The sequence below is a fragment of the Budorcas taxicolor genome, chromosome 6 (assembly GCF_023091745.1).
Source record: "Budorcas taxicolor isolate Tak-1 chromosome 6, Takin1.1, whole genome shotgun sequence".
In the NCBI taxonomy this organism is placed as follows: Eukaryota; Metazoa; Chordata; class Mammalia; order Artiodactyla; family Bovidae; genus Budorcas; species Budorcas taxicolor.
In genome coordinates this window covers 103438825-103451725 of record NC_068915.1, presented here as the reverse complement: position 1 = coordinate 103451725, position 12901 = coordinate 103438825, and the positions used below count along the sequence as shown (strand labels likewise).

Genomic DNA, 12901 nt, shown 5'->3' with positions numbered 1-12901 from the left:
GTAATAATTTGTCACACAACTACCTAATACAAAATGTGGGAGACTAACACAAAATGTAGCCAAGGGCCAAGGAGGAGCTTGTCGCCGTAGTAGCCTGTTGGCTGAACCCAGTGGTTCTCAAGCCATTATAAGTCATGACAGCTTAGGGTAGAGTCAGCGTCACGTGGCACCAACACATTACACAGAGTATGAGGAACACCAGGAGCAGAGACAGGGGCTTAAGAGCAGGGGCCCCGCATCCTAGTCCTGCCGCTTCGGCCTGTGGGATCCTGAACAAACTCCTTAATCTCTCCAACCTTCAGTTCCTATTTGTAAAAAGGGAATAAAAATAGTACCTGTTTAAGAAACTCATAATGAGGCTCCAGTGAGATTATGCACAGAAAGCACTAAGCCTATGGTTTTTCCAGTAGTCATGTATGGATGTGAGAGTTGGACAATAAAAAAAGGATGAGCGCCCAGGAATTGATGCTTTTGAACTGCGGTGTTGGAGAAGATTCTTGAGAGTCCCTGGGACTGCAAGGAGATCCAACCAGTCCATCCTAAAGGAACCAGTCCTGAATATTCATTGGAAGGACTGATGCTGAAGCTGAAGCTCCAATACTTTGTCCACCTAATGCAAAGAGCCGACTCATTAGAAAAGACCCTGACGCTGGGAAAGATTGAGGGCAGGAGGAGAAGGGAACGACAGAGGATGAGATGGTTGGATGGCATCACTGACTTGATGCACGTGAGTTTGAGCAAACTCAAGGAGATAGTGAAGGACAGGGAAGCCTGGCATGCTGCAGTCCATGGGGTCGCAAAGAGTTGGACATGACTGAGAAACTGAACAACAACATGCCTGGCAAGTGGAAAATACTTTTTAAACATTTGGCACTATTATCGGTAGCATCGTTTTCATAACAGGTGCAAGTGAATCGATCCAGTTAAAGTAAAACCCCAGGCACTGCTTTAGAACCAGCAGATAAGGCTGCCTAATGCTCAGATTCACACATCCTATTCATCTAAATACTGTATATTGTATAGAAGCAGCAGCTCTCTGTAAAGAAAAATGGATTTGCTCCCTAATGACAACTACATTTAGTGAAAGAGAAAGAATAGGTGTTTTTTGGAGGAGGAACAAAAGCCTGTGACATTTTCTACACAAGTGATCCAAAACTGGTTTCTTTACAACTTCTGATATGTCTTTAAAAGAACTGAACATGTTACTTACCAGGCGGTGTGTTACAGCAGAATCTCTTTTAAACAAGGTCTTCCTAGGCCATGAGTGTGTAAAAGCAAAGACGGAATGAACCCATGGCTCACTAGAGGCTGCAGAAGCCAGGGGTGGGTTAAAGACTTCAATTTCCTTACTGAATTTCATTCTGAATGGCGCCTCCTCTGCAAAACAGTAACGTGCATGCATTACATAATACAAAAAGGCAGTGGTTAAACTCTGGAAGCAAACCACATGATACATGGCAGGCATTTAGAAAATCTTTGCTGAGTAAGTGAACAAGAGTGTGAATGAATGAATGACTTAATTCTTTGCCAAGAAAGTGAGAAGTTCTCATTGGGAGCCATAGAGCTTAAGAAGAGTTTCTTGAAGTGTGTGCGTCTTACCTGATCTGTAGGCTGAAATGTACACGCCTGGCCCTCCTGTAGACTGGCTGAATCAGAAACACTAGGCAAGGGAGGAGGCATGGGTGATTCATACACTTAGCATCAGAGGGCCCTGGGTTCCAATCCTGGCTCTGTCACTCGCCAGCTGTGCCCTTGGGAAAACGTCTAATCACTCTGTAAATTTCTATTTTGAAGTGACCAGAATTGTGGAGCCGTGCCTTTTCAACATTTATCTTCTATCCAAGTACAAACTGTATATGGGCTGAGAATGAATCCTGTTTTTCACCCTTCCTTACACAGAGTATTGATAGCAAGGTCTTTAGAACTGCTTTGGAACCCCTTTTATAGAATTTCTAAATAAAAGTAGGAAAAATTTAAATTAAAAAAAAAATAATGTGAAACTGGATCCTGGATAAAATCAGTATCTTTTTTCCCAGAATACTATCTGTGGTTCAGTTCATGATGTTGGAATGGGGACAAAGGTGAGCATCTGGGAATTGAGAGCCCTCCCCATGGAAACCGGTAGGTGCTTTCCCAGGCTGGCTGCTCAGTTGGACTGTTCGAGGCAATCACAGAAGTGGCACAGAACACCCACCTCCAGACCCCAGTCCAGTCCTTTGGGCTAAGGGACAAAGACTCACTGGTCTCAAATCTTAAGGCCACTCCGGGCTTTGTCTCTGGTGGGGGTGTCTAAGCCCCTGCTCCTCCAGGTGCTCAGAAGGCCCAGCTGTGGGCTCTGATGGAGACCTGAATGAGAACAGACACCGCTACTGTCCACAGACAGTACAGAAGGAAGTCAAGCTCTGACCTGACCATCACCTCCCACTACGTCACTACCCAGCGGTCTCCCCACTAATGTGCTGTCACGTGGGTTATCGGTTATGACTCTGCAGCTGTTTGAATGCACCCTCTCTCCCTCACCTCTGGGCTCCCACATGCCTGGAAGCCTCTCCCTCTGCTTCCTTCTCCTGCTAATTACTACTTCTCAGGACTCACCTGAGACTCAACACCTCCTCCAGGAAGCCTTCCCTGAAGCCTTCCCAGTGACCTCCTTCCTCTACCCTCTGCTCTCACTACAACCACAATCCTAAGTACACTCACTCCCTTACCCAAAATGTCTGCTTAATTAATAACTAAAAGTTTTCCGTGACTATGGTAATATCACCTCAACTTATTTTACTCAAATGAAAACACTGGATTTTGTAAACTTTTGTAAAGTCTTTTGCAAAGACTGCTTGTTGTTCTTCAGTTGCTAGATCGTATCTGACTCTTGGCAACCCTGGGGATTGCAGCATGCCAGGCTCCTCTGTCCTCCACTATCTCTTGAGATTTGCTCAAACTCATGTCCATTGAGTCAGTAATGCTATATAATCATCTCATCCTCTGTCATCCCCTTCTCCTTCTGCCTTCAATCCTTCCCAGCCTCAGGGTCTTTTCTAATGAGTCAGCTCTTCATATCAGGTGGCCAAAGTATTGGAGCTTCAGGTTCAGATCAGTCCTTCCAATGAATATTCAGGACTGATTTCCTTTAGGATTGATTGGTTTGATCTCCTTGCAGCCCAAGGGACTCTTAAGAGTCTTCTCCAGCAACACGCTTTGAAAGCATCAATTCTTGAGCATTCAGCTTTCTTTATGGTCAACTCTCACACCCAAACATGACTACTGGAAAAACCATAGCTTTGACTATACGGACCTTTGTTGGCAAAGTGACGCCTTTCCTTTTTAATACACTGTCTATGTTTGTCATAGATTTACTTCCAAGGAGCAAGCTTTAACTTCGTGGCTGCAATCACCATCCACAGTGACTCTGGAGCCCAAGAAAATAAAATCTGTCACTTCTTCAACTTTTTCCCCCTCTATTGGCCGTGACATGATGGAACTGGGTGCCCTGATCTTAGTTTTTTTCATGTTGGGTCTTAAGCCAGCTTTCTCACTCTCCTCTTTCACTTTCATCAAGAAGGCTCTTTAGTTCCTCTTCATTTTCTGCCATAAGGGTAGTGTCATCTGCATATCTGAGGCTATTGATATTTCTCCCGTCTATCTTGATTCCAGCTTGTGCTTCATCCAGCCCAACTTGTCACATGATGTACTCTGCAGATAAGTTAATTAAACAAGGTGACAATATACAGCCTTGTTGTACTCTTTTCCCAATTTTGAACTAGTCCGTTGTTTCATGACTGGTTCTAACTGTTGCTTTTTTACCTGCATAAGGTTTCTCAGGAGACCAGTAATGTGGTCCGGTATTCCCATCTCTTTAAGAATTTTCCACAAGTTTGTTGTGATGCACACAGTTATAGGCTTTATTGTAGTCAATGAAGCAGAAGTAGATGATTTTCTGTAACTCTCTTGCTTTCTTCATGATCCAGTAAAAGTTGGCAATTTGATCTCTGGTTCCTCTCCCTCTTCAAAACCCAGCTTGTACATCTGGAAATTCTCAGTTCATGTACTGCTGAAGCCTAGCTTGAAGGATTTTGAGCATAACATTGCTAGCTCATGAAATGAGAGCCATTATACAGTAGTTTGAACATTCTTTGGCATTGCCCTTCTTTGGGATTGGAATGAAAACTGACTTTTTGCAGTCCTGTGGCCACTGCTAAGTTTTACAAATTTGCTTATATATTGAGTGTGGCAGAATAACTGAAGACATAAAAAATGCTTTTAGCTCCCCCAGAAAATAAAATACATTTATCCCTGGAATAAAACAAGGTGTATTTATAACGTGTGTCAATTCTGGATGAAAAGTCTGTTCTGCCTTCCCAGGACCCCTCCCTTCAGGGCAGGCCCCCGACTAATCAGTAAGATTCTAGCTCAGTCTCTACAGACAAACCTGGATCCCAGCACATCCTGGTCCCCAGGAGGCCAGACTTAAGCCCAGAACCCAGAGCACCAGTGATGGGACTGGGGACTGGCATGGGACTCAGACTGTGTCCGTCAGTCTTCCCTGAACTTCTGTCGAGCTACAGAAAGTCTCTTCTTTTCTGCAAGAGGCAGCAATTACTTCCACATGGAAAGTCACATGGAAAGAATGTCCCTGAAAATGACACTCACCAGACGAAAGCAGGAGCCTCGATGGAAAGAGAAAGGCAGAGCCCTGAGAACACTGTGCTCCTGGATCCGGGGCCGGTGCAGTCCAGCAATAAGGGTCAACAAATTGCTCATTTCTTAGTTAGTTTCAGTTGGATTTCTGAAACCTGGTGTGGTAGACTTTCAGTGTGTGCATATTCAGTTATGTCCGACTTTTTGCAATCCTGCCAGGCTCCTCCATCCATGGGATTTCCCAGGCAAGAATACTGGAGTGGGTTGCCATTTCCTTCTCCAGGGGACCTTCCTGACTCAGGGACTGAACCCGGATCACCTGCATCTCCTGCACTGGCAGACGGATTCCTTACTGCTGAGCCACCTGGGAAGTCAGGTAGACTCAGTAATGGTCCCCAAAGACACCCAGGTCCTAATCTCAGCAACCTGTAAATATGTTCTCTTATGTGGCAACAGACTCTTCACAGATATGATTAAATTAAAGGCCCTTAATTTAATTGATGAGGAAGTAACCTGGATTATCCAGGGGGCCATAAATGTAATCCCAGATGTCCTTACAGAGGGAGGCAAAGAGAGATTTGACAGGCAGAAGAGAAGGTCATGGGACCACTGAGGCAAGAAGCAATGCTGCTGGCTTGGAGGCTGCAGGAAGGGTCATGACCTGCAGGATCCAAGGAATGAAGCTCCAGATCCTGGAGAAGGAAGAATATTCTTCCCAGGGCCTGGAGAGAGTGCTGACACCCTGACATCAGACCAGTTAAACTGACTGAACTTTCGCCCTCCAGAACTATATGAGAGTACACTGAGACTGTTTTACCACTAAATCTGTGACAGCTTGTTACAGCAGCAAAAAGAAACTCATACAGCTGACTAATACACACATTTTGCGTTTTCTTCATCAGGCACCTTCAGGGGAGAATCAAGATTCCCCCTTACCTGAATCATTCTTGATTCTTGATTCTTACCAATTATTATTGAATCTTACCAAGACTCAATCACCACCTTACCTGAACTCAGATCTGGGCACCCAGATCACTGCTGCAGGAGGGGACCCAGTGCCTTTGCTCTGTAAGGTACATAGGTGAGCAGGGTGCCAGGGAGGCAGAAGCAGGAGGTCTATGGCTTTAGGGTCTGGTTCTCTCTCATGGTCAAATCAATAAAAAAATCAGCCAAGAGAAAAACTTACCTGGAATTGTAACATGAGAGTTTTCCACACTGGGCCAAATCCCAAGGGGTAAGTCCTAAAAGTCCAAAGACACAAAGACATTATTGAAGAAAACACTAGGAGTGGTTGAAAAGTCATCTCTGTAAATGGCTTGTATGGGGAAAAGCTGTACATTTATCCTGACACCTGATGTAAATCTTTCTAAGTCAACCATCTCCACCAGCATCTGAGTAGAGAATTATATAATTGTATTCCTGGAAGCTGTCTAAGGAGACAACACAGTGCAGTGGAAATTTCACAGTTAGACCTGAGCTCGAATCCCAGCTCTGCTTTTCATGAAGCCTCTGATGAGGGGAGAGCCTCAAGCCTCTGAATTCCCAAAACCCTGCTCGTTTTCACAGAGTGGTACATAAAACACTGGCCTGGGAGTTGGAGACCTAGATTTGAGCTTGAACCATTTATCTGCTGTGTGTCCTTGGTCAAGTCTCTTAGACTCTCTGAGCCTCAGATATTTCTTCTGCAAAGTATAGAACTCCCCCCAGCTTGCTTCACCTTGTTCAGTGATGAAAATTTGTCCAAACAGGGCTCAGTCAACCCCTCCATCCCATCTTTGTGAAATACTGAGCCCTAAAGAAGCACAGAGCCCTCCACTATAAAACAGTAACAATAATCATTATCATGATTATTACTATAGTGCCTTGGCTAAAGCCCTTGAAATGGGCCAAGCCCCATGCTGTGCACAGCAGCATTATTCACAATAGACTAAAGGTAGAAGGAACCTAATGTCCACTGATGGATGGATGGAGAAGCAAAAGTGAAGTGAAAGTTGCCCAGCTGTGACTAACTCTTTGTGACCCCATGGACTACACAGTCCATGGAATTCTCCAGGCCAGAAGACTGGAGTGGGTAGCCTTTCCCTTCTCCAGGGGATCTTCCCAACCCGAGGATCAAAACCCAGGTCTCCCACATTGCAGGTGGATTCTTTACCAACTGAGCTGTCAGGGAAGCCCATGCAAAAGTGGTCCATGCATAAAATGATATATCATTCAGCCTTAAAACGAAGGAAAATCTGTCACAGGCTACAATATGGATGAAACGTGAGGACATCAGGACAAGTGAAATAAGCCAGTAAGGAAAATGCAAATAGTGTATGATTCCACTTATAGGAGATATGTAAAATTCATAGAGACAGAAAGTAGAAGGGTGGTTGTCAGGGGCTGGGGGACAGCAGAATGGGGGGTTGCTGATTGATGGGGACAGAGTTTCAGTATCACAAGATTAAAATAATTCTGCAGATGGAAACACAAAAATGTGAATGTATTTAACATTGCTGAACTGTACACTTAAAAAGGGATAAGAGGGTAAATTTTGTTGTGAATGGTGGTGGTGGTGGTTTAGTTGCTAAGTTATGTCCAACTCTTTGCAACCCCCTGGACTGTAGCCCACCAGGCTCCTCTGTCCATGGGATTTCCCAGGCAAGAATACTGGAGTGGGTTGCCCTTACCTCCTCTAGGGTATCTTTCCAATCCAGGGATCAAACCCGCGTCTCCTAAATTGCAGGCAGATTTTTTACTGACGAGCCACCAGGGAAGACCATTTTGTTATGTATATTTTACCACAACTACAAATATAAATATATAAATAAAGCAGGTCTATGATCATCTAGGAAAAAACTCTGAGATATATCAAGTGAGATCACTGGATCACAATACGATGAATAATACAGTCTCATCTAATAAAAATGACAATAAAAATAAAATAAAACAAAAATAAAAATATTTAATAAATTTAAAAAATATTTAATATATTGCTATATATTTGATAGTTATATTCACTTTATTTTTTATATAAACTATGTTAGTACATGTGCATGCATACTCAGTCACTAAGTCACAACCAACTCTTTTGTGACCCCATGGACTAGTAACCTGCCAGGCTCCTCTGTCCATGGAATTTCCCAGGCAAGAATACTGAGTGGGTTGCCACTTCCTCTTCCAGGGGATCTTCCTGACCCAGGGATTGAACCCTAGTCTCCTGTGTCTCCTGCACTGGCAGGCGGATTCTTTACCACTGAGCCATCAGAGAAACCCCATATTAGTACATATAGTTACATATTTAGTAAGTTACTTTATTAGTACCTATACTTATATATTTAGTAATACGAACATATATGTAGATATTTAACAATATGTTTAGTATTAATTACTTATAGGTTTAATATATAGTTACATGTTTAACAATATGGCATATAACACCGTAGATCATAATCATGTATTATTTTTAAAAGCCTAGGCAGGAGTATGCAGAAGTGTTAGCCTTGGGGACTTGGGGACTGAGTGTGTGTGCAGTAGTGGGGATCCCTGTCTCCACACCGCATGTATTGCTTTGTTCCTTGTAACAAAGAGCATGTGCCCATGTCTCACCACAACAATAGCAAAAATGACAGTAATCAGACACCAAGTGATGGGGACAAGACCTCTCATGCCTGGTAGAAACATTGTCCCTGAGATCTCCCTGGACAGGTATGTGTGGCCAGAACAACCACTAGCTCATAACATGCCTCCACAAGGTGGAAAGAGGCGCCATTTTCTCCGAAGAATGCCGTGTGCCAGACACTGTCTTTGCTGCCATTTGGCAGGAAAAAAGAAATCTAAGAGCTTCCATTCTAGGCCCTGCATAGGGACCTCCTTCTAACAAGTATAGTACGTTGGGCGGGCAGGGAGGGTTGGGGGGATGGGTAGTGAGTTCATGGCAGAGCAACCTGGCCAGTGCTGGTCCAGCCAAGATTTCAAGGTCAACAACAACAGCAAAACATCCCAGAAAAATTCCTCTAGATTGCTTGTCCCTACTCCTGAAATTTAACACCACACCATAGTTTCCACCTTATCTAACATTTCTTCCCCTTTGACTGGGAGTCAGCTAAGGAATCATTTTTGTCATTTTGTGTTTCATTTAAGGAAACACTGACTAATTAGATCATTTTCACTGTGTGGGCAGACATCTGTTCCCAGCTTAATTTTTGGACGCCAGGCAGAATTCCAGGCAACTCACAGTTATTTGACAGTCTTCCATCTTTGTTTCCACTGGTAGTAACAGCTTTCTTAAATATTCCACTCTTTCAAATAAGTTAATTAACAGTATCTCAAATTTATGTTCATATCTAAACTAATGTTCCCAAACTGGGAAAATTTCTAGTCAAAGAAAATTCCCAAAGCTGTTTTGTAGGACAAGGTGTTCTGTACATTACTTTTTATGTGGCTGCATATCATTATGAACATAGAGACCACATTTTAATGTTTCTAAATCTGTCTCCTTTGATGCTCAGAAATTGAATATGTGCTTAGAACCGTGGGGTATTTTTTTCACTGTAATGAACTAGAATGAAATCTGAAAACAACAACAACAAAACTAACAAAACAAAGATTGTTTTAAAAAAATCCACAAACAGCCATAAGTCATGTTGCCAGACGCACCTGGATGACTCCCAACAGAAAGCACCCTGCAAAATCCCCACCCAGTCCTCCTCCAAACTGCCAAGGTCCTCACAACAAAGGAAGTGACAGCCACATGTGCAGTGATGTCCTGGGTGGGGGCCTGGGACCAAAAAGGACATTGGGTACAAGAACTAAGGAAATTTGAATAAACTATGGACTTTTTACAATGGCTTGTCAAGGTTAGACCATTAATTGTAATAAATGTACCTTACTAGGGCTTCCCAGGTGGCTCAGTGGAAAAGAATCCGCCTGCCAGTGCAGGAGACACGAGAGACACAGGCTCAATCTCTGAGTCAAGAAAGATGCCCTGGAGTAGGAAATGGCAACCCACTCCAATATTCTTGCCTGGAGAATCCCATGGACAAAGGAGCCTGGCAGGCTATATAGTCCATGGGGTTGCAAAGAGTCGGACACGACTGAATGACTAAGTACATTTGAGTGCACATACCTTACTAACGTCAGATGCCAAGAGTAGGGGCAGCTGTGCATTGAGGGGGGGAATATATATGAATTTTTTGCACCACGTGTATGATTTTTCTAAAATCTAAAACCGTTCTAAATACTAAAATCTGTTAACTAAAAAAATACAAGAATTAATTGTGAGGTCTCTGGGGTGGACAGTGGTGCCACAAGGCACCAACTCCCATACACATCTGCCTGTGCCCTGGAATTCTCCACCTATTCTTTCCCCAGCACTTGCCACATGGCAGGCTCTGTGGCAGGCCCCTGACTTCATGGAAGGACAAAGGCCCTGTTCCAACAGACACTTCCACTCAACAGAGAGGAGCAGGATAGCAAGTGCTCAGGGAGCAAACGACTCAGCAAGCCCTCTTGGCTGAGGCTCCTTGAGGTCTCATCAGTTCCTGGGTGTCACTATCCTAGGCGTGCCTCTCTGGGGGCTCCTTGGCCACCATGAGCAGCCTGGTCCCACAGAGACCATGCCAACCACCAGTCGATACCCCACTTCAATGTCCAGCCTTCCCTTCCCTGTGTGAAGCCCCTCTCCAAGATGGCACAGGTCAGCGGACAAGGTCATGATGACCTCAATGGTCTCATTTCACAGCCAGTTCTCCATCCCCATTGCACACAACTCACCGGCAGTATTTGGCATGAGTGCAGTAGCATCTTATGGCTGCTGTAACAAGTCACTACAAACCGAGCGACTCAGAACAAATATATGCTTATTATCACATGGTTCTGGAGGTTGGGAGTCTCACATAGGTCTCACTGGACTAAAATCAAGGTGTCTGCAGGGCTACATTCTTTTCTGGAGGCTGTGGGGGCAGCCTCTTCCAGCCTCTAGAGGCAGCCCACCCTCCTTAGTTCATAGCCCCTTCCTGCATCTTCAAAGCCAGCAGCAGCAGGTTGAGGCCTCACAGGGCATCTCTCTGACCTTCTTTCAAGGTCACATCTCCTTCGGACTCTCTCCTGCCTCCCTCTTCCATTTTGAAAGACCCTTAGGATTATACTGGTCCACCGAGATGATCCAAGGTCAGCTGAATAGCAACGTGAATTTCATCTGCAATATCAATCTCCCTTTGTCAAGGGATGGAACACACTCACAGGATCCATGGATCGGGATATGAACATCATTGGGGAATCCTCTCTTCCCGAAACGCCTTCCTTCCTTGTCCTTGGTTTCCTTCCTATAAAATCAGCCACACTTTCTGATCTCCTGAATCCTTTCTTCTTTCTGGTCTGGCCTTGGTATTGCTCCAGGCCTCTGCCCTAAGGCCTCACTCTTCCCAAACTATGCTTACCCCCAAGGAAAACTCAGCCAGGTCCTGGGTACACCAGGGTTAAAGGCATGTGTGCACTGACGACTCCCTGGTAAAGATCTCCAGCTCAGAATTTTCACCCAGATCAGGACTCACCCATCACTACTCTCCTACACATCTCTACCTGGATGCCACGTGGTGGGGGGAAGGGGTGGAAGGTCAAACCCAACAAGACCAAATCAGAATTCCTCATAGCCTTCTGAGGCTTCTGCATATGAGCTAACGGTATCCCTAGTCTTCTGTGTGTTCAGGCCCAAGTCCTCGTTTTCATTCTTGACTCCTTCCTCCGTCTCTCTCAATCTGCATCCAGTCACAGCAAACTCTGCTGGCTCCACTTTCAAATATATATCCCAAATCCAGCAGCTTCTCAGCAGCTGTCCACTAACCTCACTGGTCCATTTCATCTCCATCATTTGCCTGGTCTCCTGCCTGCCTCTGCTCTTGGTCGTTACTTTCATCGCTGCCCTCTATTCTCATAGCTGCCACGGAGATGCTTTAAAAAGACGTGTCAAAGCAGGTCACTTTTCTGCTCAAAACCCACCCACAGCTTCCAACAAAATAACAGTCAGAGTCTTAACCACCATCCACAGGGCCTTTCCTGATGTGGCCCCTCCCCATCCTCTGGCCCCACCTCCACCCACTCCTCCTTCCTACCCCCCCATCCCTGCTCTAATCACACCAGCCTCCGTGCGGTCCTGGACCACACCAAGCACATCCTGCCTCTGGCCTTGGTCCTCACTGTCTCTGGCCTTTGTCCTCATATGATCTCCTTTGGGAAGTTTTTCTCCAGAAGCACCCATGTCCCTCCCTCATTCCATCCAGGGCTCTGCTTAACTGTCACCGCCCCAAAGCACTTTCTGTGACCACCCTGTCCAAACAGCGCTCAAAGCCACCCCTTCCAGTCCACTCTGCCCACTGCACTTCTCTATAGCCTGAACTGCCAACTCCTACGTCATAGATTAATACCACTTGGCACCCTTTTCCCCCTAAGAATGCTGGATTCTAAAGGGCAGAGACTGTCTTGCTCTCTCGTATCTCAAGCACCTAGAACGGTCTGATGCCTAAAGGGGGCGTCCATAAACACTCAGAAGACTCTTGCTCACTCAAGTCTTCACTGTCTCTCTCCTTCCAGCACACTTCCAATAGAACTTTCTGGGATGGTGGGAATGTTCTATGGTCTGGGCTGTCCAATATGGTAACCACTAACCTATGGAGCCACCAAGCACCTGCAACGTTTAAATTCAAACAGCCACAACGTGGCCAGGGCTACTGTACTGGACACAGCAGTTTCAGAACATTTGGGAAATGGTTGTAACTATTACCTCACCCTTTGCAGGAAGGGATAAGGATTAATAATAAGTTGTTGCTGCTGCTGCTAAGTCACTTCAGTCGTGTCCAACTCTGTGCGACCCCATAGATGGCAGCCCACCAGGCTCCTCTGTCCCTGGGATTCTCCAGGCAAGAACACTGGAGTGGGTTGCCATTTCCTTCTCCAAAGCATGAAAGTGAAAAGTGAAAGTGAACTCGCTCAGTCGTGTCCAACTCTTTGCAACCCCATGGACTGCAGCCTACCAGGCTCCTCTGCCCATGGGGTTTTCCAGGCAAGAGTACTGGAGTGGGTTGCCATTTCCTTCTCCAACATGAGCATTTATGCTCCGGTTTTCAAATACTCTTGTGACTGGCCTGGCAACAAACATCTATGTGAATGTTCTGGCATTGACTTTCCAAAGGAAAGAGCAGTTGAGGACAGGCGGGTGGGCTCTGAATGTGAGAGCACAGGACGGGCCTGGGGGGCATGGCACTCTGGGTCTCAGTTTTCTCTTCGGCAA

At 45.3% G+C, this 12901-nt stretch overlaps 1 protein-coding gene across 2 annotated transcripts in view; it reads right to left on the bottom strand.

Moving 5' to 3' along the window:
• EVC2 (EvC ciliary complex subunit 2) overlaps window positions 1-12901 on the bottom strand; it is a 151429-nt gene that overhangs the window by 137085 nt on the left and 1443 nt on the right. For both annotated transcript variants that reach the window (XM_052641711.1, XM_052641712.1), the window contains exons 2-3: window positions 5822-5876; window positions 1211-1377 (exon numbers count right to left, since the gene is read on the bottom strand). In XM_052641711.1, coding sequence (XP_052497671.1) covers window positions 1211-1377; window positions 5822-5876 — 222 coding nt within the window. The remainder of the gene's footprint in view (window positions 1-1210; window positions 1378-5821; window positions 5877-12901) is intronic.